Source organism: Malaclemys terrapin, chromosome 4 (genome assembly GCF_027887155.1).
Source record: "Malaclemys terrapin pileata isolate rMalTer1 chromosome 4, rMalTer1.hap1, whole genome shotgun sequence".
NCBI lineage: Eukaryota > Metazoa > Chordata > Testudines > Emydidae > Malaclemys > Malaclemys terrapin.
In genome coordinates, this window is record NC_071508.1 from 8,602,193 (window position 1) to 8,626,994 (window position 24,802).

The 24,802-nt window shown below is 43.7% G+C and overlaps 1 protein-coding gene across 1 annotated transcript in view; it reads left to right on the forward strand.

The window, feature by feature from the left end:
- The first annotated feature begins 6,497 nt into the window (after window positions 1-6,497).
- TRIM33 (tripartite motif containing 33) overlaps window positions 6,498-24,802 on the forward strand; it is a 70,942-nt gene continuing 52,637 nt past the window's right edge. The window contains exon 1 of the mRNA XM_054025641.1: window positions 6,498-7,024. Within this exon, the coding sequence (XP_053881616.1) occupies window positions 6,607-7,024 (418 nt within the window). The 5' untranslated portion in view covers window positions 6,498-6,606. The remainder of the gene's footprint in view (window positions 7,025-24,802) is intronic.

Below are 24,802 nucleotides of genomic sequence, written 5' to 3' on the forward strand. Positions count from 1 at the left end.
CAGTTATGTGTAAAGCAAAAAGGGAAATATATTTGCTTCTTAACACTACAGTTAAAGCCTTCTAAAGAGATTAAAATTCTTGCCTTATTTATATTTGTATCATCCACACACTCCAGCATAATGGCTGGATCTTTGTTTGCCACGTGGATGATGATGTCAAATATAGCTGTCAGAATATTGCTTTCCTGCTGGATGCCTGGTGTGATTTCTCTCCTACTGGCAGCCTGACCTTCTCTCCTGTTGGTAGCCTAGTGTGGTCCCCTGCTGCCTTCATCCTTTACTGCTGTGAATTGCTTCCTGTTGCCTCTTAATCTGCATGTCATCCCATTTCAAAACATAAACATAAAATCCAGCTACAGTGAATTAATATAAAATATCCATGTTGTTAGCTGCTTAAACCAAGATTTGAAATTAACAAGGTGCTCTGCTCTTTGTGAGTCAATTTATCTGACAGAGGAAAATTTTATACTAGCTCACTGGCTAAGTTGCCAAAGGTAGCTACTCTTCCCTCATGGGGATAGATACCAATCCCTCTACCAGTTTTAAAATACAGAATTCACTGCCTTAAACCAGTCTAATGCAGTCATTTCTACAACTGATTCTTTGCTACTTACTCAAACCCAAGTATTTGCTATGCTTGTTCCTCTGTTTCTGAACTAGCACTCTTGAAATTTTATGAAGAGTGTGTCTTACATTAATCACAGTTTGTCCCAGGCACTCTAGGATATAATGAAATGATCAGACCTTATACCAAAGAATTATGCTTCTGCTACAAAATATAACTGAAGTTTCAGGTACTGTGATGCTGTTCCTTCCTTTTTGTCCTGATAGCCACACACACAATCATTGCATATGTATTATTACAAGTAAGTCCTTTTCTTTCTAGGCATTTTAAAATTTGGCTTTCACGGTGGTATTTTGAATGCCAAAGATCTGCTTTTGTTTGGCAACTACTGCTGAAAATTATTTGTATTGCAGAGGTGCCTTGGAGCCCCAGTCAGGGACTAGTCCCCATTACACTTGGCATTGTACCAACACAAGAAAAATTGGTACTCAGTTTTGTTTAAGTCCACATGCATAACTGAAATGTGCACCTGCTGCCATGTCCAATATCCTGTTAACTTTAGCCCTCCTACAGGCTCCCTCCTAGATCCTGGGTATTTGTAGATGGGAAAGGGAGATTTATGATAAAGTACAGAAGAAATATAGTGCCCAGTAAGAATACTTCAGTATGCTGGGGTGAGGGAGTGCAAAGGAAGGTTGGCACCTCAGGGTGAACATATCTTAAATCCAAACCTAAGCAGTCTTTAATGCAGTCTTTATCTCATTTGTGTTAATCAACAGGGCACCTTGCTGCTTTGGCTGCTCGATGGAGAAGTAGGTGATTGTCAGTGTAAAAGTATAGGGAGCCCTCTTTAATAGCCCCATCACACTTCCATGGAACCGTGGTCATTTGAATAGGAGGGGAGGAAATTTCCCTAAATCACATCAGGCAGCTTGGTAAGTTTTTGCTCTGAGATGCATCGTTTTGGGATCTTCACCCATTGCAAGCCCCAGCTGATTTGCTCAGAGAAATTTATGTAATGTGTTGCCAGTGATGCTGCCTCTGTTATGAGAAGCAGAGAAGTCTCTCGTAAGAACATAAAAATGGCCATACCGGGTCAGACCAAAGGTCTGTATCCTGTCTACCGACAGTGACCAATGCCAGATGTCCCAGAGGGAGTGAACCTAACAGGTAATGATCAAGTGATCTCTCTCCTGCCATCCATCTCCACCCTCTGACAACAGAGGCTAGGGACACCATTCCTTACCCATCCTGGCTAATAGCCATTAATGGACATAACCTCCATGAATTTATCTACTTCTCTTTTAATCCCTGTTATAGTCCCAGCCTTCACAACCTCCTCAGGCAAGGAATTCCACAAGTTGATTGTGCCTTTTATTTGTTTTAAACCTGCTGCCCATTAATTTCATTTGGTGGCCCCTAGTTCTTATATTATGGGAACAAGTAAATAACTTTTCCTTATTCACTTTCTCCACACCACTCATGATTTTATATACCTCTATCATATCTCCCCTTAGTCTCCTCTTTTCCAAGCTGGAAAGTCCTAGCCTCTTTAATCTCTCCTCATATGGGACCCGTTCCAAACCCCTAATCATTTTAGTTGCCCTTCTCTGAACCTTTTCTAGTGCCAGTATATCTTTTTTGAGATGAGGAGACCACATCTGTACGCAGTATTCAAGATGTGGGTGTACCATGGATTTATATAAGGGCAATAAGATATTCTTCATCTTATTCTCTATCCCTTTTTGAAAATAAGTCTCAAAAATAAGTTTCTTATCTTGTCCATATGTATTCCACTCCTGGCTGTCATGTGCTCTGCCAAAAGTTTCTGATCTCAGTGGTGTCTGTTGGAGCCACACCTGTGTCTTGATTGCCCTCATTCCCCACCCCCAGGGGCATAAAGGGTGAAGTAGGACCAGCCATCCCTCAGTTCCTTTGCCAATACAGAATCCAGGAGTTACCAGACTCCTTAGTAGTGGGAAAGGAGGCTGGATTATGGATTACATATTGACAATGCATCTTGAAGAACCTCAGTTATAGAGTAGGTATCCTTTCTTCCATATCGGTGACTAACAAACAGAGACTTGATGTGGAGGAGGTGGGTGCTCAGAATCTACAAAACCAGTGATTGTAAGACAGCTTTGCCAAAATGGGCATCCAACCGGAAAGCTTCAATGAGCAAACAGTGTTTTGTAAATGCATATACTGATCCCCAAGTAGGTGCCCTACAGATTTCAAAGATGGAAACACCTTTCAAAGAAACCACAGATGCTGCCTGCGCCCTAGTCAAATGGGCTCTGCCCTGACTTGGTTGGTAGGTTTCTAAACTAGCTAGTGTTGGGATTCCCTCTGAGACCTTTCCATGTGGCTTATCCAGAACCCTGGTCCAGTTCTGGAAGAAGACTTCATCTAGTTCTCTAGTATCCAAAACCTCAGTTCAGCTCCAGCTCATCATTCAGGTTACTTTATTAGGCACTTAACAGCTTTTTGTCCAGGCTGGCCAGACGAAGCTGTTGGGAGTTTAGGTACAGGATGAGCCATAATCCCAATTCATGTGTCACATTACACAGTTTATATACATCTTTCCTAGCTACTTATAGCTATACTTTTTGCATGTGAGGACCAATCACTTTGCAGATTGGTTAAGGTAAACTTATCAGTTCATTTTGTTCCTGCTTGCTTGGTTTACTATAAACATACCTACAATAGTTAGTTTCATTAATTTCTCTCTTCCCATACTTACTATAAATGTTCACAATAGCTAGTGGTGTCAGCAATTACTTGTTTGGGCTTGTTCTGCAGTAACTTGTTTGGGCTTGTCTTAACTTGGGCCTATTCATGTCAGCTAAATTAGCCCTACAGCAAGCTCGTAACATAGTAATCCAATCAGAGACCCATTTTGAAAGCCTTTGGGATGATGTAGCTTGACCTTTAACCCTTCTTCTGCAGTAGCAAAAGCAATACAAGGTAAGTGGATAGAGTTCTGAGTACATCTAAGGTATGAAGCCTAGCCTCCCCTTGTTCGGTATGTGATTTTTAGGAAAGAACACAGGTAAGGTGGGTCATCTGGTTTAGATGAAGTCAGAGATCACCTTAGGTAAAAATTCTTGCTGGGGTCCTGTGGAAGACAGTGTATGGTGGGTCTGCCCCAAGTGCCTGCATCTTTCCTGACATTTGGGCTGATAGCCTTTTTAGAGGCAATCACTATCTGTATTAAAAGGAAGTTTAGCAATCATGATGCCAAGCACTCCGAGGGAACCCATCAAGCTAGCTGAAACCACATTGAGATCTCAGGCAGGAGGGGGGTTCTAGGACTGGAAGATGCACGTGAACTAGTCCTGCACCTACTGTTAGTCTTGTGGAGTCTTTGCTGCTTTGAATTAGAATGTTGAAAATATCAGTAGAGCAGCTTCTCTCCACTGTGGTTAACCAGCCAGCATCCATGCTGTGAGATACTGAGGGGATGGGTCTGGAGGAAAAATCTGTTTTGGGGAACTTGTCAGGAATCAGAGCTAGCGTTACTGGTGTGTGTTAGTTAATGAATGTTGTTTGGAACAAGCAGCATAGCCCCATTACACTTTGTAATTGCTTCTTCCAAACAATGTCTTCATGGTGATATGAAGACAGAACTGCATTTTCTCCAATTTTGTATGTCTTACGGTTTGTTCTTTAATTTTCTGTCTTCTGTATGATATTAATGTGCAGCAGAAAGTTATTATGTAATGAAATGACTATATACTTTATTTAAAAGTGAACAGCAAAGCAACCTGTCACCAAAGCCTGTTCACAATATGAATATTTATGAAGCCTCAGACTGCTGGCAAGGGGGCCAGCATAATCACACCCACTTTTAGGAAGTTATGAAAAACTTTATCTGAACCAGTCAGCAGGGAAAACAAAAGTCTGACAGCTGATGGAGAACATGAAACACTTGGTGGGGTATGTGAAAACTGTGATACAAGCAGGAAAGAACTGAGTAGCGAGCTACACTGTTGGTCCTAAATGTAACAGTTTTGATTGATTTTAGACTAATTTTTAAGACCACGACCCACTATTTCAATGCTGTGCTCATCCAGTAAATTATTTTTATAACTCAGATAGTAATCTGAAAAGCAGGTCTTTTGCTTATTCTTAACCAATTAGTATTTATTCATTCACCACAGACAATAGGGGTTGTCAGTAACAGTAAACGGTATTTTAATCAAATGAGCCAGGCGTATAACACAACATAGCTTGAGAAAGGAAAAAAGACAATTATTGTGGTTTCTTTGACACAAAATCATTAATTTTTCATTTGGATTTTATAGTTATCTTGTAATCTATGAACAAGAAATATGTCTTAGATGAGGTAATTTATAAGAAATAAGAAGCTGGGCAAATTGACCCATGGTAATTCACACTATTTATCATTCTCTACAAAATTCTCTTTTAGGTTTCAGCCCAATGTGGGGGAGAGATTAATAGGTATGAGAAACTGCTTAAGAGGAAGTGTTATTTTTCTACTCCCTGCCAAGTTTATCTGGGCTCATAAGATAGACAAACAAATACATGGCTTGGCCTGTAGTTAGCCCCCAAACTTATTCACTTTGTAACTGAAAGACCCAGATAGACCTTGCCTATAATTAAAAAAAAAAAAAAAAAAAGTGAACAAGAGGCAACTTTTAAATTTTACCACTCTTCTCAACTGCTGGTTCACGCTGCAGGGGGTCAAGCTCTTCTCTTTTTGGTTACTGCAGGGTCTGGGGTTTGGCTTCAGCTCATTTTTTCAAACTCCCTTTTGGAGTTTACACAAGCACTATCTCCCACACGTTGCTTTCAACCTCAAGCATAGAACCAAATCCTGTTCATAAAGGGGCAGCCTCCATTAACCAAAATGAAACGCTAAACATGTAGCCATCTTTTTTTTTTTTTTTAAACAGAATGTCCAACTTCACTTCTGAAAACCATGGTGCATATAAATTCATTCCAATAATTCCTGTGGGATCTTTACATTAATTTTTATATATGTATTTTTTAAACATCCTTGTGCAAGTGAGCAGGAGCGTTTGAACCCTCAAAACCCCAGCACCACCTGTTTCCCATTCAGCTATAGTAGCAACTAGTAAGGTGTAGTCATGCTGTTCTGAACTATATGGGCCACTAGGGGCAGGGCACCATGAATTGCATGGCCAGTAGGTCACCCGCTATGTGTAAGATGACAGTGAGCTGCTGGGCATGGGGCTTGGTTTCTTTGCTTGGTGCAGGGCCTGCCCCGGCCTCGCCCGGCGCTCCTGGGGCTGTGGTGCTGTGACAAGTGTGGTCCAGTGGGCACAGGGCAGCGAAACCAAATGTACCAGTGCCCCTGGAGAGGCCCAGCTGAGGGCAGGCTGGGTGGGCAGGCTGGTCTGGACCCTGCCCCTGGCATTGCTGAAGGGGGGAGAAAGGCCCGCCTCCTGTGGGCCATGAGGGGGCAGTGCCCCTGCCCATCATGCGCTCTGCAATGGTAGTTGGCTGCCATGGCCAGGCAGCCTACTCCCCCCTCCCCCCCGCGGAAGCTGATTGGCTGCAGCCTCTAAGGGAGCCTCTGGCTCAGCCAGTCAGGCGTCGAGCTGAAGAGGGGAGTGAGGCGAAGAGGAAAGGAAGCCCCGCCCCTTTCCGCGCCCAGCTTCCCGCCGCTGCTGATGCTGAGCCGAAGAGCGAAGCAGCTTCACGACGCCTCCTTGCTGCAGCCAGGGAGGAACACTAGGCGCATGCGCCGCCGCTCCCTGGGGCCATGCCGTACGCGCTCCCTCCGAAGTGGCTTGCACGCTGGGCACGCCGTGCGCGTCCCCTGGAAGCGGCGTGTCGGCCGCGCGCTCCACGCTGCCCGCGGTCTACAGCCGCTGCGTGCCGGGTGCGCGCCTCGCTCGGGCACGTGCCCAGCCCTGTCCCTGCGCCGCCTGCCGCGTACCTACCGGGCACGAGCACGCAGCGTATGCGGGAGCTCGGTGACGCGGGGCGTGCGGGCGCAGGCGCGGAGCTGTGCGTGCGCGGAGCGGGGAGTCGGGTTCAAAGGAGGAAACATGGCGGAAAACAAAGGAGGCGGTGGGGAGGGGGCCGCGGAGCCCGGCCCGGACGGCGGCGGCCAGGAGCCCGCGGCCACGTCCCCCTCCGGCTCCGCCCCGCCCGCGCCCGCCGCCGCCCCGCCCGAGGAGCGCGAGAGCCCCGGCGCGGCGGCCGAGAAGGGCCCGGCGGAGGCGGAGGCCGCGGCAGGCCCGGGCCCCGGCCCCAGCCCGGTGCCCCCCGTGCCGGCGGCCGCGCCGGGCCCGCTGTCGCTGCTGGACACCTGCGCCGTGTGCGCGCAGAGCCTGCAGAGCCGGCGGGAGGCCGAGCCCAAGCTGCTGCCCTGCCTGCACTCCTTCTGCCGCCGCTGCCTGCCCGAGCCCGAGCGCCAGCTCAGCGTGCCCGTGCCGGGCGGCGCCAACGGCGACATCCAGCAAGGTGAGGCCGGGGCCGCCCGCCCGCCCGCGGGGCAGGGAGCCTCGCCCTGCGCTCCTGGGGCCGGGGCCGGGGGGGGTCCTGCTCCCCGCCCTTGCCCACAGCAGGTGGCGCGGGTCGGGGTTTGGCTCTAGCCGCGCTGCTCGCTGCTTGCCCGGGAACCCCCGCGCTGGGGGTGGGCCGGGGTCCGAGCTGCCCGGAGATCCCTCCCCTGCAGTGTGTTTACATGCTCAGTACCCGGGCTGGGGGCTGGCACGGTGTCCCCCCTCAGCCGCCTTTGAGTCAGAATTGTCCTGTGCTTTGGGAAATACACCGCACCGCACAGCACATCCCTGCCAGCAAAGCGCCCAGGGCTGCCTGCCTTCCCCGGGCACCTAGTGCGGCTGCTGGGCCGTAAACTTGGTGGCAGAGGAGGTAAGGCTGAGCCTCTCTGAACAGAGGGAGAATCCCGAATCTGTCATGTGAGCCTTTGGGGGCTTATTAGCTACAGCTCTGTTGAGAACTACCCACTCATAGTCTCGAAAAATAGACTCGTTTAAGAAACCTAGAGAGCTTCATGGAGTCTGTTTTTTTAGTTTTGTCTTAATTTAGTTCAGTTTGGAACAGCCTTTGTTTGCAAGTAGGGGGGTAGGATAAGAATTAAAATCTATACCTCCTTATGCTGTTGTTTGGATGTATTTTGTTGGTTCCATCATTTAAAGAAAACGCTGTAATACGCAGTCATAATTTTATGTTTGGTTTGGGAAGGATTGTGTATTTTGGGCTACCTTTAGTTTGCCAACCTGTTCATTCACAGACGTGCTAAAATTGCATCTTTGTGTTGTCATCCATTTTGGCACAGTTAGATGGAATGAGAATGGCAAAACTCATGTACTAGGTATGGTGGTTGTTTCCTTATGTATATCCCTTTTTTGAATGATCTGTGTGATATACAGTATGAGTGTCATATGTACTGTCCCTGGAAGATGACAATCTTCGCATTGTAGTTAAACAGACACTGAAAACTTTCTTGGCTAGTCTTCTCAAAGAATTTTGTCTCTGGTAGTTATTATGTGAATACCAAGCAGCAATTTGGAGAACTTAACTTCATTTGAATCTTGATTACTACTTGGTTTTTTTTCTAGAAGAATCTGCATGTGCTTGTTAGAGATGCTGTGTCCATTGGTATAATATTTCCATGTTCAATTAAATTGGGATACATAATGGGATTTCTTTCTAAACTTGATTAAAACTGAAAGTTAGCATATGTTTTGAGACTTTCCGGTTTTTAGATATTTAAATTACCATTTTAAAAGCAGTTTCTACAAATAGTTATTTTGGGTTGGTTGTAAGGAACACTAACTTGGGGACATGTTCATGAAAGGGCCCCTTTTCCAGTTTTACGGCTGTTTAAAAAATTTGCTCATTTAAGTGAAATCTAATGCTCCTCAATGCAACTTTTTGTAAAATGCTATATATTTTCATCAGTATTCAACAATAAGAAATTATGTAGGGCTGTCAAGCGATTAAAAAAATTAATCATGATTAACTGCGTGATTAAAAAAATTAATTACGATTAACTGTGCTGTTAAACAGTAATAGAATATCATTTAAATATTTGGATGTTTTTCTACATTTTCAAATATATTGATTTCAATTACAAAACAGAATACAAAGTGTGCAGTACTTACTTTATTTTTTATTACAAATATTTGCACTGTAAAAAAACAAAAGAAATAGTATTTTTCATTTCACCTAATACAAGTACTGTAGTGCAATTCCTTTATCATGAAAGTTAAATTTACAAATACAGACTTGTGTACAAAAAATAACCGCATACAAAAATAAAACAAAGTAAAACTTTAGAGCCTACAAGTCCACTAAGTTCTACTTCAGCCAATGGCTCAGACAAATAAGTTTGGTTACAATTTACAGGAGATAATGCTGCCTGCTTCTTGTTTACAATGTCACCTGAAAGTGAGAACAGGCGTTTGCATGGCACTATTGTAGCTGGCGTTGCAAGATATTTACGTGCCAAATGCGCTAAAGATTCATATGTCCCTTCATGCTTCAACCACCATTCCAGAGGCCATGTGTCCTTCCAGATGACAAGTTCTGCTCGATAATGATCGAAAGCAGTGTGGACCGACCGACGCATGTTCATTTTCATCATCTAAGTCAGAGGCCACCAGCAGAAGGTTGATTTTCTTTTTTGGTGGTTCAGGTTCTGTAGTTTGCGCGCCTGAGTATTGCTCTTTTAAGACTTCTGAAAGCATGCTCCACATCTCATCCCTCTCAGATTTTGGACCGTACTTCAGACTCTTAAATCTTGGGTCGAGTGCTGTAGCTATTTTAAAAAAATCTCACATTGGTACTTTCTTTGCGTTTTGTCAAATCTGCTGTGAAAGTGTTCTTAAAACAAACATGTGCTGGGTCATCATCCAAGACTGCTATAACATGAAATATATGGCAGAATGCGGGTAAAACAGAGCAGGAGACATACAATTCTCCCCCAAGAAGTTAAGTCACAAATTTAATTAACACATTTTTAAAACGAGCATCAGCAGCATCAAAACGTCTTCTGGAATGGTGGTCGGAGCATGAAGGGGAATGTGAATGTTTAGCATATCTGTGGCACGTAAATATCTTGCAACGCCAGCTACAAAAGTGCTATGTGGATGTCTATTCTCACTTTTGGCTGACTTTTTAAATAAGAATCAGGCAGCAGTATCTTCCGTAAATGTAAATAAACTTGTTTAGCTTAGTAATTGACTGAACAAGAAGTAGGACTGAGTGGATGTGTAGGCTCTAAAGTTTTACATTGTTTTGTTTTTGAGTGCAGTTATTTAACAAAAAAATCTACTTTTGTAAATTACACTTTCACAATAGAGATTTCACTACAATACTTGTATGAGGTGAATTGAAAAATACTATATTTATCATTTTTAAAGTGCAAATATCTTTAATTAAAAATATGAAGTGAGCACTGTACACTTTATATTCTGTGCTGTAATAGAAATCAATATATTTGAAAATGTAGAAAAAATCCAAAAATATTTAGTAAGTTTTAATTGGTATTCTGTTTAACAGTGTGATTAATCACAATTAATTTTTTAATCACAATTAATATTTTTGAGTTAAATCACTTTAAATCGAGTTAACTGCAATTAATCGACAGCCCTAAAATGATGTCATTCTTTTCATTGCTGAAACTTTTCAGACATTTGTGTTCACAACTCAAGCTGCTTATTTTTAATAAAACTTGGTTTGGCCTTAGTCTTCAATAAGAATGAGTGCTTTTGGCATGTTTGAAGAATTTTAGATTAGAAACAACATTAGATATTTGTATATGTTGTGCACATGGTATGTAGTACACACTGAGATGCAGAGCTCCAGCTACATACATATGATCTAAAAAGTAGTGGTTCTCAACCAGGGGTATGTGTACCCTTGGGGGTACATCAACTCATCCAGATACTTGTCTAGTTTTACAACAGGCTACATAAAAAGCACTAGCAAAGTTAGTACAAACTAAAATCTCATACAGACAATGACTTGTTTATACTGCTCTATATACTGTACACTGAAATGTAAGTACAATATTTATATTCCAATTGATTTATTTTATAATTGTATGGTAAAAATGAGAAAACAAGCAAGTTTTCAGTAATGTGCTGTGACATTTTTGTCTGACTTTGTAAGCAAGTAGTTTTTAAGTGAGGTGACACTTGGGGGATACAGAAGACAAATCAGACTCTTGAAAGGGGTACGGTACACTGGAAAGGATCAGAGGCTCTCAACTACAGTATAAACCAATGAATACAGTAGTTCACCCTTTGTTTGCCCGCTGGTCCACCTTAACCATGCCTGTTCTGGACACTGCCTATACATCTGTCCCATATGGTTATGTGAATGAGTGAGGGTTAAATTTGTGCATTCTGTGCTGTGTGCTCTTGTAAAGTGCACAACTTGAATTTGATATCTTTGGGGGTACAGGAAAAGAGTAGAGAACCCATCAGATGTTCTAGCAAATGGTTTCAGAAGGTCCACCTTAAAATGAAGGTTCGTTAAATCTTATCTGAAGGACTCTGATACATCTGTTGGCGTTTTGCTGAGGCCAGATTCTAAATCTTGCATGCTGTATAGGTTGTACTGTACTAAAGGACGTAGATTATCAAGCCAAATTTTGCATGCTTTATCTAATAATGGCATGTTCAGATAAACAAGTGTCCAAGTATAGAGAATTAGTAAAGAGTAACTTCTGCAGAAAATAAATAATTAAGTTAAGGATGGAAAACATTCTCTGAAAGAACACTAGGCCATATTCTGTGCTGATGTAAAAGGCACCTTACCTGTTTGATGGGGCAACTTAGACACCTAACTGATGTGTAAATTGAGACGTGCAAACATCCAGTACTGTGGTTCTTCTGGCTATGGGTATCTAAATTGATTCCCATGGATGGCTCTGAAAAATGCATCAACTGCATGAGCAAGGAAGTATACAGCCCTGTTGGAAGCTGTGGAGGACAGTGTGCAGCACTGCATGGTCAAACTTCCATCAGCCCAGCGGGTTCCCTAGGAATTGAGTAAAACCAGAGGGCTATAGATATTTGAACAATGCTGGTGTTCAATGGACACACATTCCTACACACTACAGATGGAACTAGCTAGATGGCAAGAAAATCATGGCATTTGTGGGACTAGAACATTCTTGCACCAGAGGCAGCTACAGCATTGCTGAGCAGTGTGTGGTGCAATCATGGGCAATGTAAGCTACCTTTGCAGAAGCTCCTTTTCTTTCATATATAATTCTGCAATCCATATGGCCTGTTAGCTTGCCATGAGCAGCTACTTTCCCTATCAGCCTTGATAGTTAGCCATGCCCACTGCTACACCTGAAGCATCCTGTGCAACTGCAGGATACCACTTTCAGATTACATGCTCCATTGTGTTTGTTTTACATGTATCTTAATTTACATCATGCTTAGATGATGTTTACAAGATTTTGCCCACCTAAGATAAGATTCTTAAGGGCTAGTGAAAACTATTGGTTATATATTTTTTTCCCTTGGGACAAGTGGGGTAGAGTGACATTTTTTCTTTTCTGGTAAATTTGTCCTGTTACTGTTGCTAGCTTGTTAATCTCATGTTTCACTCCTTAGATTCCTTAAAGGATCTGAAGTTTTAAAAATTAAGCAGGATATAGGCCCATAATTTCACAAATTGGCCACGCGGCATGAGGGGGAATGGCTGGTTTTACTCTACCCTGGAGTATAAACAAATACTGTAAAAGAGCCATTTTCATGTATTTCTGAAAATGACTGATATGGGAGAGTTCCATTTTATTATCTAGATGGTAAAACAATGACCCAAACATGCATTCTGCTGTATTAAAGAAAGAAGTACTTTGAAGCATGCTTACCTTTGTCCTTCAAGTGATGCCTAATGCCGAGTGAAATACTTTGGGGTTTAATATATTTCACAATTGATAATCAGTTGAAGATATTTAAATGATGAAATGTTGGGTTTCCAAATCTAGAACAAAAATGAACCAAAAAGATACTTGTTTTTAATGTCAACACTTCAGTGCCTCATTGGGTGATGGTTGAGTTCCTGTAGTTGTTTTTACTGTCCAGATGGAGGCAGTTTTGTGCAAGGCTGGGTTACTGGTCATCTGCACAACTACTTGTTTACATTTTGACAGTGATATTTTAAATGTGGAAAAATAGAAACTTTTTTTTTCAAATGAAAGCTTAAGATTTCAGGAAAGGAGAGCTCTCTTAACACTTGAAGATCCACTTTTTTGTTTGTTTGGTTTGTTGCACCCATGATTTTCTTCTCTCCCTGAGAAGATAGGTTGTTCTGAGAATTTCACTATGTTTCAGTGAGGTATTTGCAATCTGTTAAGAAGATTATCCCAGTATGGAGAATGTGCAGTTCTTCCAGCCCCTTATGAAGAACACAAAGGGTCAGGACTTCATTAGGCTACTGAAATCTTAGCCAGTGAGCCCACAAGGAGAAGTTTTCTAAAAACTTTAGGAAAACATAGACACTGGGTTAAATGAAAGTGTGTATATAATCAGATGCATTAACACTTCTTGTGGTGAAGGCTGTAATTTGCAACATTTAAATTATAATTGCTCTAAGAACTGTTACTTTTAATTTCTTGTCTCTTGTGTACACAGTTCCATTCATAACATTTCATAGACTTTTGCATTTTGGGCATTTATATGACAGTGATGGACATCTAAGAAATGTGTGCAATATCCTTTTGTTTAAAAGGAAGACAAAAACTGACTGCACATGTCAAACGAGCAGAGTTATGTATGTGATGTGACACTCAAATACAATGAACTGTTCTGTCAGCTTGTAGGTAAGCATCATGCATTCAGTAAAGTGAGACTCAGAGTAAAAACTTCTGTTAAATCACAGACTATTGAAACTGCAGAAATGGTTATAAATTAGTTTATTTGCATTTCGTTTGGCTCAGACACTGACACAACGCTGTTCTCTCAAAGTATGCCTGGGTAGACAGATGAGCTAGCTTTGCCTGAGCTAGAGCCCTAAAAATGGCAGTGTGGACCTGGCGGCACAGGCAAGCCACCTGAGTGCAAGCCTGCCTGACCCCCTAGCATCATACTTGGGTGGCTAGCCCATACCAGCGTCCTTGCCGCAACATGCACACTGCTATTTGTAGGGTGCTAGCTTGAGCAGAGCTAGCATGTGTCTGTCTCCTTGGCCTGGTAGGCAGGTTCCCAGCTGCAGTGTAGACATACCCTCACTTTCTTTCTTGTGCATAATTAGGAAGGTGGTGTGCGCAATGTTGGCTAAACTTCAGTGGAGGTTTCATTCTAAAACATGTTCCATGAAATCCCTTCTTTTAGGTTTTGTATGATTTCTTATACTAGTGAAATACAAATTTCTGAGCTCTTTAAATTTAATAAATTTTCATACATGAATCTGATTATTTTTAACCTGTGTGTTGCAAATGTCTAAGATTACTATAAATCACAGGTTCCCATACTTTTTAATACGTAAGTGTCTTGTGAGCCACCAGTCATTGCATTGATTGTTTTGTGGACAACAGCTTTTCCTGTTCACGATCCATAACATCCTTGTGGCAACTGCTTACATAAAAAAGTGATATGAGAAAGAAACATGAAATTCTAAGTGTCTTTTAATGAATTTGGCAACTGGAAATCAGGGGGAGCAGCCAGCACCACTGACCAGTCATCCAGCTATCAATTGATGATACTTCGGGAACTTCTGATATAACTGATGTTTTTTTTTTAAACTCCCTCTCAGTTTACTTTATATGTTTGATAGCGCTTTGTGCTAGTCAGTTTTGCTATATCCCATTCGGGTCCCAGCCTCAACTGGGCTTTCTAGGATCTAGTGCGATATCACTTTTTCGCTTTTGTGCAGGTCTTTCAAACAGCTACAAAGGAAGATCAATCTTTTTTTTTTTTAAAGATCAATTGCAATACCATGAATATTGCCGGAGACATTTAGATGTAGAATTTGAAATTACTTTAAATTTTGTTTAGATGTCAGGCTGATGGTGTGACATTCTAGCGACCTGTGTGGGTTTATTTGAATGTCTAATCAATTCAATTAGCACAGGTATTTTGATGTGTGGCTATCAGATGTGTGCATTTGATGAGCCTTGAAGCTGGCGAGGGAAATGATGACATATTATACATGTGCAAAACTACTTATTTGTTTTGGCTATCTCAACCAATATATCAAACTTGGCAAAATACTCATTCTTCAGAGGGCTACATGTATGCCAAGTTTCAACTTCAAAACGGAAGTTTGAGTTATTAGAGAACACAAGTGTTTGAAAATATTTCCTGAAGTGTGTAACACTATTTTTATCATGCTTAGAAAAAAGTAAACAGCTGAAGGGATTTTATTTAAATATTGTGATGAAAAATTCATCTTTGGGTTGAGAACAAGCATGGGACACTTCAAAGGGACACCTCACCCACAACGACTTCAGATTTGGGGACAATTATACCTTCAAGTCAGTGGCACTGCTATGGGTATCCTCATGGCCCCACAGTATGCCAACATTTTTATGGCTGACTTAGAACAACGCTTCCTCAGCTCTCGTCCCCTAGTGCCCCTCCTCTACTTGCGCTACATTGATGACATCTTCATCATATGGACCTACGGAAAGGAGGCCCTTGAAGAATTCCACCTGGACTTCAACAATTCCCACCCCACCATCAACCTCAGCCTGGACCAGTCCACACAAGAGATCCACTTCCTGGACACTACAGTGCAAATAAGTGATGGTCACATAAACACCACTCTATACCAGAAACCTACTGACCTACTACCTACATGCCTCCAGCTTCCATCCAAGACACATCACACGATCCGTTGTCTACAGCCAAGCCCTAAGATACAACCGAATTTGCTCCAACCCCTCAGACAGAGACAAACACCTACAAGATCTTTATCAAGCATTCGTAAAACTACAATACTCACCTGGGGAAGTGAGGAAACAGATTGACAGAGCAAGACGGATACCCAGAAATCACCTACTACATTACAGGCCCAACAAGGACAATAACAGAACACCACTGGCCATCACATACAGCCCCTAGCTAAAACCTCTCCAGCGCATTATCCACGAGCTACAACCTATCCTGGAAAATGATCCCTCACTCTCACAGACCTTGGGAGGCAGGCCAGTCCTCGCTTACAGACAACCCCCCAACCTGAAGCATACTCACCAGCAACTACACACCACACCACAGAAACACCAACCCAGGAACCAATCCCTGTAGCAAACCTCGTTGCCTACTCTGTCCCCATATGTACTCTGGCGACACGATCAGAGGACCCAACCACAAGAGCTCATTCACCTGCACATTCACTAATGTTATATATGCCATCATATGCCAGCAATGCCCCTCTGCCATGTACATTGGCCAAACCAGACGGTCCCTCCACAAAAGAATAAATGGACACAAATCGGACATCAGGAATGGTAACATACATAAGCCAGTAAGTGAACGCTTCAGTCTCCCTGGTCATTCTATTACAGATTTAAAAGTCACTATCATTGAACAAAAAAACTTCAGAAACAGACTTCAAAGAGAAACAGCAGAACTAAAATTCATTTGCAAATTTAACACCAGTAATCTGGGCTTGAATAGGGACTGGGAGTGGCTGGCTCATTACAGAAGCGGCTTTTCCTCTCCTGGAATTGACACCTCCTCATCTATTATTGGGAGTGGACTACATCCACCCTGATTGAATTGGCCCTGTCAACACTGGTTCTCCACTTGCAAAGTAACTCCCTGCTCTCCATGTGTCAGTATATAATGCCTGCATCTGTAACTTTCACTCTATGCATCTGAAGAAGTGAGGTTTTTACCCACGAAAGCATATGCCCAAATAAATGTTAGTCTTTAAGGTGCCACCAGACTCCTTGTTTTTGTAGATACAGACTAACACAGCTACCCCTTGATACTTTTCAGAGTAGCAGCCGTGTTAGTCTGTATCCGCAAAAAGAACAGGAGTACTTGTGGCACCTTAGAGACTAACAAATTTATTAGAGCATAAGCTTTCGTGGACTACAGCCCACTTCTTCGGATGCATACTTGTTGCACATCATGAGTTTTTTAGCTATTGCAGTACCGTCTGCTTTATGCATGTTCATGTCTAAAGTGACTATAACTGAAGTCTGCTATTGCATGCTACTTCATCCTGTTTCAGGAATGGGGAAATTTGAAACATAAAGAGGATCTGACACCATTTCTATGTGATTGCAGCTAATTAGTGGTTACCCATTGTATTTAGTATTAACATCAAACTTAATATTGAATTCTGTAATTTAAGCCCTTCCATCAGGGAGCTGTAAACATGATGAGACATCTGCTATCCGAAGTGAGATACAAGAGACTAGTATTGGCAACACGCTAGTGAAGTTCATGGGAAGTGCTGCCTCTGCTGCTGTTAGTGTGAGGTGTGTGGGGTTTTTAAAGAAGGATGGTTCAGTGTGTAGGGCATTAGCTTAGGACTTGGAACCTAGGCTGGATTTAAGTTACTGCTCCACAAGATTTCCTATGTGACCTTGGCAAGTCAATCACTCTGTGCCCCAGTTGCCCATCTTTAAAATGGGAATGATAGCCCTGCCCGGCCTCTTGGGTGTTGAGGATAAATACATAAAAGGTGGTGAGGCAATCAGATACTGCAGTAAAGAGCTACCATACAAATATCTAATACATTTATAGCAGGGTGCTGTCTTTGGACCCTTTTTTTAGGTGCTCCATCTTTTACACCAAATTCTGGCTCATAGAGTCTGAAATCTGAAGTTCCAAACCCCCTCCTTCCTTACCCACATTCTTGCCTTTTCAGCAGCTAGAGCTTTATCTGCTCTCTCATCTTCAGAGCCTCTTGGCTGCTGTCAGAGGGAAGGGAGGAGGTCTCTGCTATACCTCGTCCTTAGCAGACATTGGAGCTGCTTTCCCAAGTAGTAGCAGCAGCCACCGGGTGAAACTGACATCATCTATGACATTTTCATTGGTGTTTGAGATAGAAGCCCTAAGGTTGATCAGAATAAACTTCATTGAAGCAGGCTGTGCACATGCCACATACACGGGGTACTGTCATTACACCATATTTAGTATTTGATTAGGTCAGGTTAGCAACATTTTTACAAAGAGTCTTGCCCCGTGCCTCAAGGAAGTTTGTGTCAGCGCAAGGAGTAAAGGGATTCCTAAATCTTGGTACAGTACTCAAGTCATCCGATTGTTTCTCCTCTCCAATGTTTTTCATTGGCACTGGTGTAATAGAAGCAGCTGAAATTATTGCTGTAGTGACACTTTATATTGGACAAAATCTGTTGGATAGAGAAGTTTTGTGAAATGCTTTCTTCCTTTAGTCTAGAATTTTAAGTACTCTTTGGCAGAAGTCTTCTGTTACAAAGATGCACTGATATGCAGTCTGTTTGCTGTTGGATCAGATATCACTCTGTCTTGCTGAATCACTATAAATATAATGAAATACAAAGTATTGTGCTGCTGTTTTAAGTGGCAGCAGCCTTAAAGGGGAACTGTCACAAAGTGTACTTTCCAGTTGAATTTCCAGTGTTTGTGATACCGGTACTTTCTTTATGCTGTTAAACATTTAGTGGAGCTAAAAATTGAAGTCTCATCTAAAAGTAATTAAATTTTGAACAGGTAATATTCTTCTGACCCAGGGATCTTGCGGTGCCAACTGGAAGAGGTTACAGGAGGGGGATAGTGACCTCTGGGTGACAGGCCTCAGACATGTACCTTTCAGGCAGGAGGTTATAGGCACTTATCTCCCTGTCTGGTCATATGTGAATTGGGTATTGTCTGCCTCACAATGGAGGCCTATTTGCATACTGAGCCTGGTGCTAGCCAAAAGGTTGCAAAATCTACAAGAGAAAAAACTATAGGAAGAAACAAAGTGGAGTGGGGGGAGGTCTGTCTCCCTCTGTGTCCCCTTTATGCATGAAAACAAAGGCTGGGACTTTTTTATTTTGGGAGGCAAGGGAACACGCTGGGTCTTCACCTAGAACAGGTGTCGGCAACCTTCCGCACGCGGCCCATCAGGGTAATCTGCTGGCAGAAGAGACATTTTGTTTACGTTGACCGTCAGCAGGTACGGCCCCCTGTTGCTCCCAGTGGCTCTGGTTCGCCATTCCCGGCCAATGGAAGCTGCGGGACGGGGCAGGCCGGCGGACAGTCAACGTAAACAAAATGTCTCACGGCCTGCCAGCGGATTATCCTTATGGGCCACGTATTGAAGGTTGCCAACCCCTGTCCTAGAAGGAGACAAGCTTTTCTGCGTCTATCTCATGAGAAGAGGCTCACAGCCAAGCCTGGCTGTAAAGTTCTTCAAGGCAGGGCCGGCTCTAGGGACCAGCAAAGCAAGCAGTTGCTTGGGGCGGCATATTTGCAGGGGCGCAAGAATCCAGCATGGGAGCTGAGAACCAACAGGGAGCCCTGGGAGCTGTAGTTCCTTGGTTAGCTCCCTGCCTATAGAGCCAGCCCTGGAGCAGGGAAAGAACTACATTTCCCAGCATTCCCTCGGCCGTTAGTAGCAGGAAAGGGAGAGGGAAGGAGTGTGGAACTGAAACCTCATGCTGCAGCTTGCTGTGAATGGTAGGGACAGAGCCAGCTCTAGGTTTTTTGCCGCCCCCCGCCCCAGCCCTGGGCTCCCCCCTCACCCCTGTGTTGCCCCAGCCCTGGACTGTCCCCCACTCACACCCCCTGCAGCCCCAGCTCTGGGCTCTCCCCGCACCTCCTGCTGCCCCAGCCCTGGGCTCTTCCTCCCCCCGCGCACCCTCTGCCGCCCCAGCCCTGGCCCCCACCCCCTGCCGCCCCAGCCCTGGGCTCTCCCCGCCCCAGCTCTGCCCCCCCCCGCGCACCCCTTGCTGCCCCAGCTCTGGGCTCTTCCTCCCCCCTTCCCCCCTGCGTGCCCTCTGCTGCCCCAGCCCCCACCCTCTGCCGCCCCGGCCCTGGGCTCTCCCCCTGCCACCTCAGCCCTGGGCTCTTCCACCCCTCCTCCGCACCTACACCCCATGCCACCCCAGCTCTGGCCCCCACCCGCACCTCCTGCTGCCCCAGCTCTGCCCCCCCGCCCCAGCTCTGCCCCCCCCTGCTGCCCCAGCCCTGGGCTCTTCCTCCCCCCTTCCCCTCCACGCACCCTCTGCCACCCCAGCTCTGGCCCCCACCCACACCTCCTGCTGCCCCAGCCCTGGGCTCTCCCCGCCCCAGCTCTGCGCCCCCCCCCCCCGCTGCCCCAGCCCTGGGCTCTTCCTCCCCGCGCACCCTCTGCCGCCCCAGCTCTGGCCCCCACCCTCTGCCGCCCCAGCCCTGGGCTCTTCCACCCCTCCCCCTCCGCACCTGCACCCCCTGCCACCCCAGCTCTGGCCCCCACCCGCACCTCCTGCTGCCCCAGCCCTGGGCTCTCCCCGCCCCAGCTCTGCGTCCCCCCCCCCCCCCCCCGCTGCCCCAGCCCTGGGCTCTTCCTCCCCGCGCACCCTCTGCCGCCCCAGCCCTGGGCTCTTCCACCCCTCCCCCTCCGCACCTGCACCCCCTGCCACCCCAGCTCTAGCCCCCACCCGCACCTCCTGCTGCCCCAGCCCTGGGCTCTCCCCCCACCCACATCTCCTGCTGCCTCAGCCCTGGGCTCTCCCCCAAAGAAGGAATTGGGTGGACTAAATGGACAGTGCCCCTCTGTATCTGAAGCCTAGTAAGGGAGGTACGTGGATCCCACTAGAATTTAAAATGAAAAGTAAGGGAAGGGAGGCTCTACTAGACTGGGCAGCTTTGGAGACCGTACCAGACACGTAGGAGGATTTCCACTTTTGAGCCACGGAAGCAGAAATTGACTTTTCTTTTCCAGATTTGAAGACCCTCAAAATTCAGGAGCGCTCAAGCTCAATTTGGGCAGCTGTTACTTCATGTCTCCCAAATCAAATATATTGATCCACTATAACTTGCTGTAGAAAAAGTAGAATAAATTGAGCAAGAAATGCTTCCCAGTGGTTATTAGGACTGGAATTGCTATTTTCAACAGCTATTGCTTTTTTTGTTTGTTTTAGTTTTATTTGTTTAAAAGGAAGACCGTGATATTGCGTTGGCAAATTCCCCGTAGGAACAAAGAATGGAACAAAAGAATAATAAAGGCACCTCAACTTTTCCTCATAATATGCATCCAGATATCCTCCAATCACACAAGCTGAAAATTGTTGCACTTCACTGCAGTTCTGTAACCATATGGGAACCAATCCTGTCTGTGTTCTGTGCACATCCAAAATTCCTGCTGAATGACCCGCCCTGGGAGCGAGTTACCAGTGACCCAGGGCTGCGGCGGAAGGAGGGTGCAGTTGGGGTGGGAGAGGAGAGAGCCCAGGACTGGGGTGGTGGGCAGCCAAAAACTTTTTTGCTTGGGGCAGCAAAAAACCTAGAGCCGGCCCTGCTTCAAGGACTTTGGGTATGCATTACTTTATCAGACATGAGTGTCTAGTTAATTCAGTCTAGGTTCTACAATGAATGTTACGATTTTTATTTTATATGTTACCACCCGTTTGTTTCCAATACTTCTACTTATTTTCAATACTTGTGCTTATCGCTAACCTATCGAGAAGCAGCAGAGCAGGGCGTGTGAAGCCTCGAGGGGAGTGCTTGTGTTACCCATGGCCACTAGGGTTAGGGAGCTGACCGCAGGCAGGCACAAACAAGGCTAATGGCAGGTGGTAGCAAGGTGCCTCACAACCCTGGGTATACCCCAGGAAGTCTCACAGTGGCATAGTTGGCAGGAACTATACCCTTGCTGGTCAGCCAAGGGTCACGCTCCACACGCTTGTATACCAGATAGCACAGACACAAAAAGATTTAAAAGTGAGAAGGTTAGAAACAGGTAAAGAAAAAGATTTCTGTTTATTTTGGGTAAGGGGAATGGAGAGGACAGAATGGGTAAGCCAAAGACATAGGCTAAGCATACCACAGTTGGGAAAAACTGTGTGCAGACTGTGACTTGGAAGCTACAGGGAAAACCGGAGAGGGGATGAACTCTCTACTCATGGAATATGATAAACATCAGGGACAACTGATTAATCCATTGAAAGTGCCTGTGGTCGAGGGAGGCATTGGCTTAGGAAACCAGCCTGGCCCAAGTCCCAGTGGGGGCAGTCCTGCAGTTAGAACTGGACAAGATAGAGATCCAAACGCTGGAAATAGAAGAGAGAGCTAGAAAGCGGGGAAACAAAGCAGAGTGCCCAGGACAGGGAGATGCTAGCAGAGAAGCGAAGGTGACAGCCACAGATCAGGCTTCCTCAAGCTAAGGGCATGTGGTAGCAAAGCACCTCACAATCCTGGGTACCTCCGGGAAGTCTGAGTTCAGAGTCAGTTTATATGATCTCATCTAAATGTTTGTATCAATTCCAAACTGTACTGTCAGTTGTTTCTTAGTGGGCGCTTCACTAGTTTTGGATTGGGTTAGTGCTGTGTTCTGAATCTTTTCATAAGTTTATTTTTGTGATATGAATGGCAGTGCTTTTCACATGGAAAATTCATTACAGTTCCCCAAGTTTAGGTGAATACTGTTGTCAAGTGTGTTTAGACTGTAGTTCCCACTGAACACAGTATGGCAATTTAAGTAAACATATACATCTAAATCGTTAAGGATGAAACTCTTTAATAGGAAATAAGAAAGAAACACCGCTACCTCGATATAACATGACCTGATATAACACGAATTTGGCTATAACGCGGTAAAGCAGTGCTCTGGGGGGGCGGGGCTGCACACTCCGGTGGATCAAAGCAACTTCAATATAACGCAGTTTCACCTATAACGCGGTAAGATTTTTTTGGCTCCCGAGGACTGTGTTGTATCGAGGTAGAGGTGTAGTTGTGGGTTAGTCCTCTCTAATATAATTGAGTGGTTTAAAATGTAACAATAGTACTATGTCAACACTTAATGCATCCTCAGCCAGAATTGTCAAGGAGGAAGCCTTGGTTACCTAGCACAAGTATTAATCTACTCCGTGTGAAACATAGCCTTTGTTAAAAATGGTAATTATATTGAACAGGATGGACTCTGGTGCAGATGTTTGAAAATTATTTGGTGCTCCCTACGTTTGCTATTCCTTTAGGATGTTGAGTAGGCATTCTGGGAAGCAGCACCTTCTGTTATTGAATCAGTACTGCTAATATGAAATGGATTGTTTGCAGCAAAATTGGCAGCTCTTCTGCAGCCATCAAAGCTTGTGAAGTTCTGAAGCTTAAGTAGATGGTTTTTTAGCTGAGAACAGTGAAGTTTAAATTTAATCAATGTAAACAGATTTTTCAGCTTTCTAATTGTTTAATTTTTGTGTTTATGGGATTTTTTTCCATCTTGGATATTATGACATCTTGCTTATAAGCAAATACGTAATGGCCGTTTATTCACATTTCTTCTTTGTTTTATTTTTAGTGACATTTTCCAAAAGTTTAATCCAAGATTAAATGTCCAAATAAAAGCAATTTAGCCAGGTTTATATGCTCAGTGTTTGGACTCTCATAATTTACTTTCTACACCCTACTTTTATCAATATAACAAATAAGCGTATTTTGTAGCCAGATATCTTTTTGTTCTAATCTAGTTTTTGCTTTTAGTAGCAAGAATTTTTTATTTTTGATTCTTCTGTTTGCACGGTAAAATTAATATTTTCCTTAGCAACACACTTAAATAATCCTCCTCTGTGAACAAGCTAAGGTTTGAATTTTACCTTTCTTTGTAGCATAGTGCAATGGTTTTACTTTGGGTTGAATTGTACATTTTGTCTGGTTTAAATTATAAGTAAAATTAGGTTTTTAAATAGAGAAAACTAGGTACCTTTAAGTTTGACTAATGTTGAGCTCATAATATTATCAGTACGTCACATTCTGTTGTCAGCTGGATAATCAGTTGCATCAAAAATGAGTCTAGGAGCAAGCTTTAAATAAAATAACCAAAGCTGCAAGGGAACATGGGAAACTTAACAATACTGAAATCATCTAGGGAAAAGAGGAAATGGCACAGTTCACATGATCTGTTCTCTCAGGAAACAGATTTATGGTGTTTATGGTTGCCCAAAGAAATTTAAAGAGGGAGTTCCCCTGAACAAGAAATTCGTCAAGGCACGTGGTCTTGGAATGGGGGGAAAGCATCAATTTATAACTAAAAATGGTCAGACTTAACCTGCTAATCTTCTTATACCACATTTATGGTCAAAAGGCTCTACTAGGATCAGAAAATTCAGCAATTATTTTCAAACAACTTCTCAAATAATCTTGTGCCCATTGGGCTAAAAGTCCTCTTTGTTCAAGGTCTCCTAAATGTTCACTGGCTGAGTGGGCAACCTCTTTCTAGGAAAAGAATCCTTGAGTGTGCAAATTTCTAGTAAAGAGATGAGAAATCTTGTAATGAATCTTTTTGCTCCAAACTTTTTAAGAGGCTTTTAGCAAATATTCAGAGATTTTCATGGAACAGAACTCAGCTGAAAATCCCATTTTCTGTGTTATCTTTCCAGTTATTGTTTCCATGAAACAAGTCTCTAGAAATCCTACTCATACTGATTATTCTCAAACAGCTAAGATGATCCTGGCCCATAGACTTATTCTTGGGCTAGCCTGCCTGAATTGCAACTTCTCTAGAAATCTTATTCACATTGGCTTGGTCTGTGAAATCCTATTTGTTTGCCTTGATTTACAGATTATGAAAAACCAGGACAGATGGGGGTGGACACACACACATAGTTATTGGGTAAAATGTATTCAAATAGAGCAAGGTGCGCTGGTTTGGATTACTCCGTTTGTGGACTGGAACTCTTTTTCCTCCTTTTCATACAAGTGTTTTACAAATGCTTTAAGTAAGAGCTTGACTCTCTCCTTCTTTTCCCCCTCCACCCCAAGTCAGAACATTGTGCTTGGTTGATAATGGGCAGGAGACTTACCCTAATGAATACTGTCTTGAAAAGATTCAGCTAACTTTATCCCACAGCACGAAAGGTCTTTGTAGAATTCAGCTTTTTTTCTGGCTGTTTTTCAGATCTTCTAAAGCATTAAAGAAATAGAGAACTTTTTATGAAGTCATGGTGAAGAAGACAGAATCTGAGTAATGAGTTAGATGCAGTTTATTTAAAAGGACAAAATTAATTTGAAATCTAGTAAATTTATAATTAAAAGTACTTTTGGGTATTGTACTGCCACCTATATGGTTTACATAATTACATTTTTTATTAAAAAATTCTTTCCTGTATTGTGTGAAAGACCCATGCAAGCAGCTATC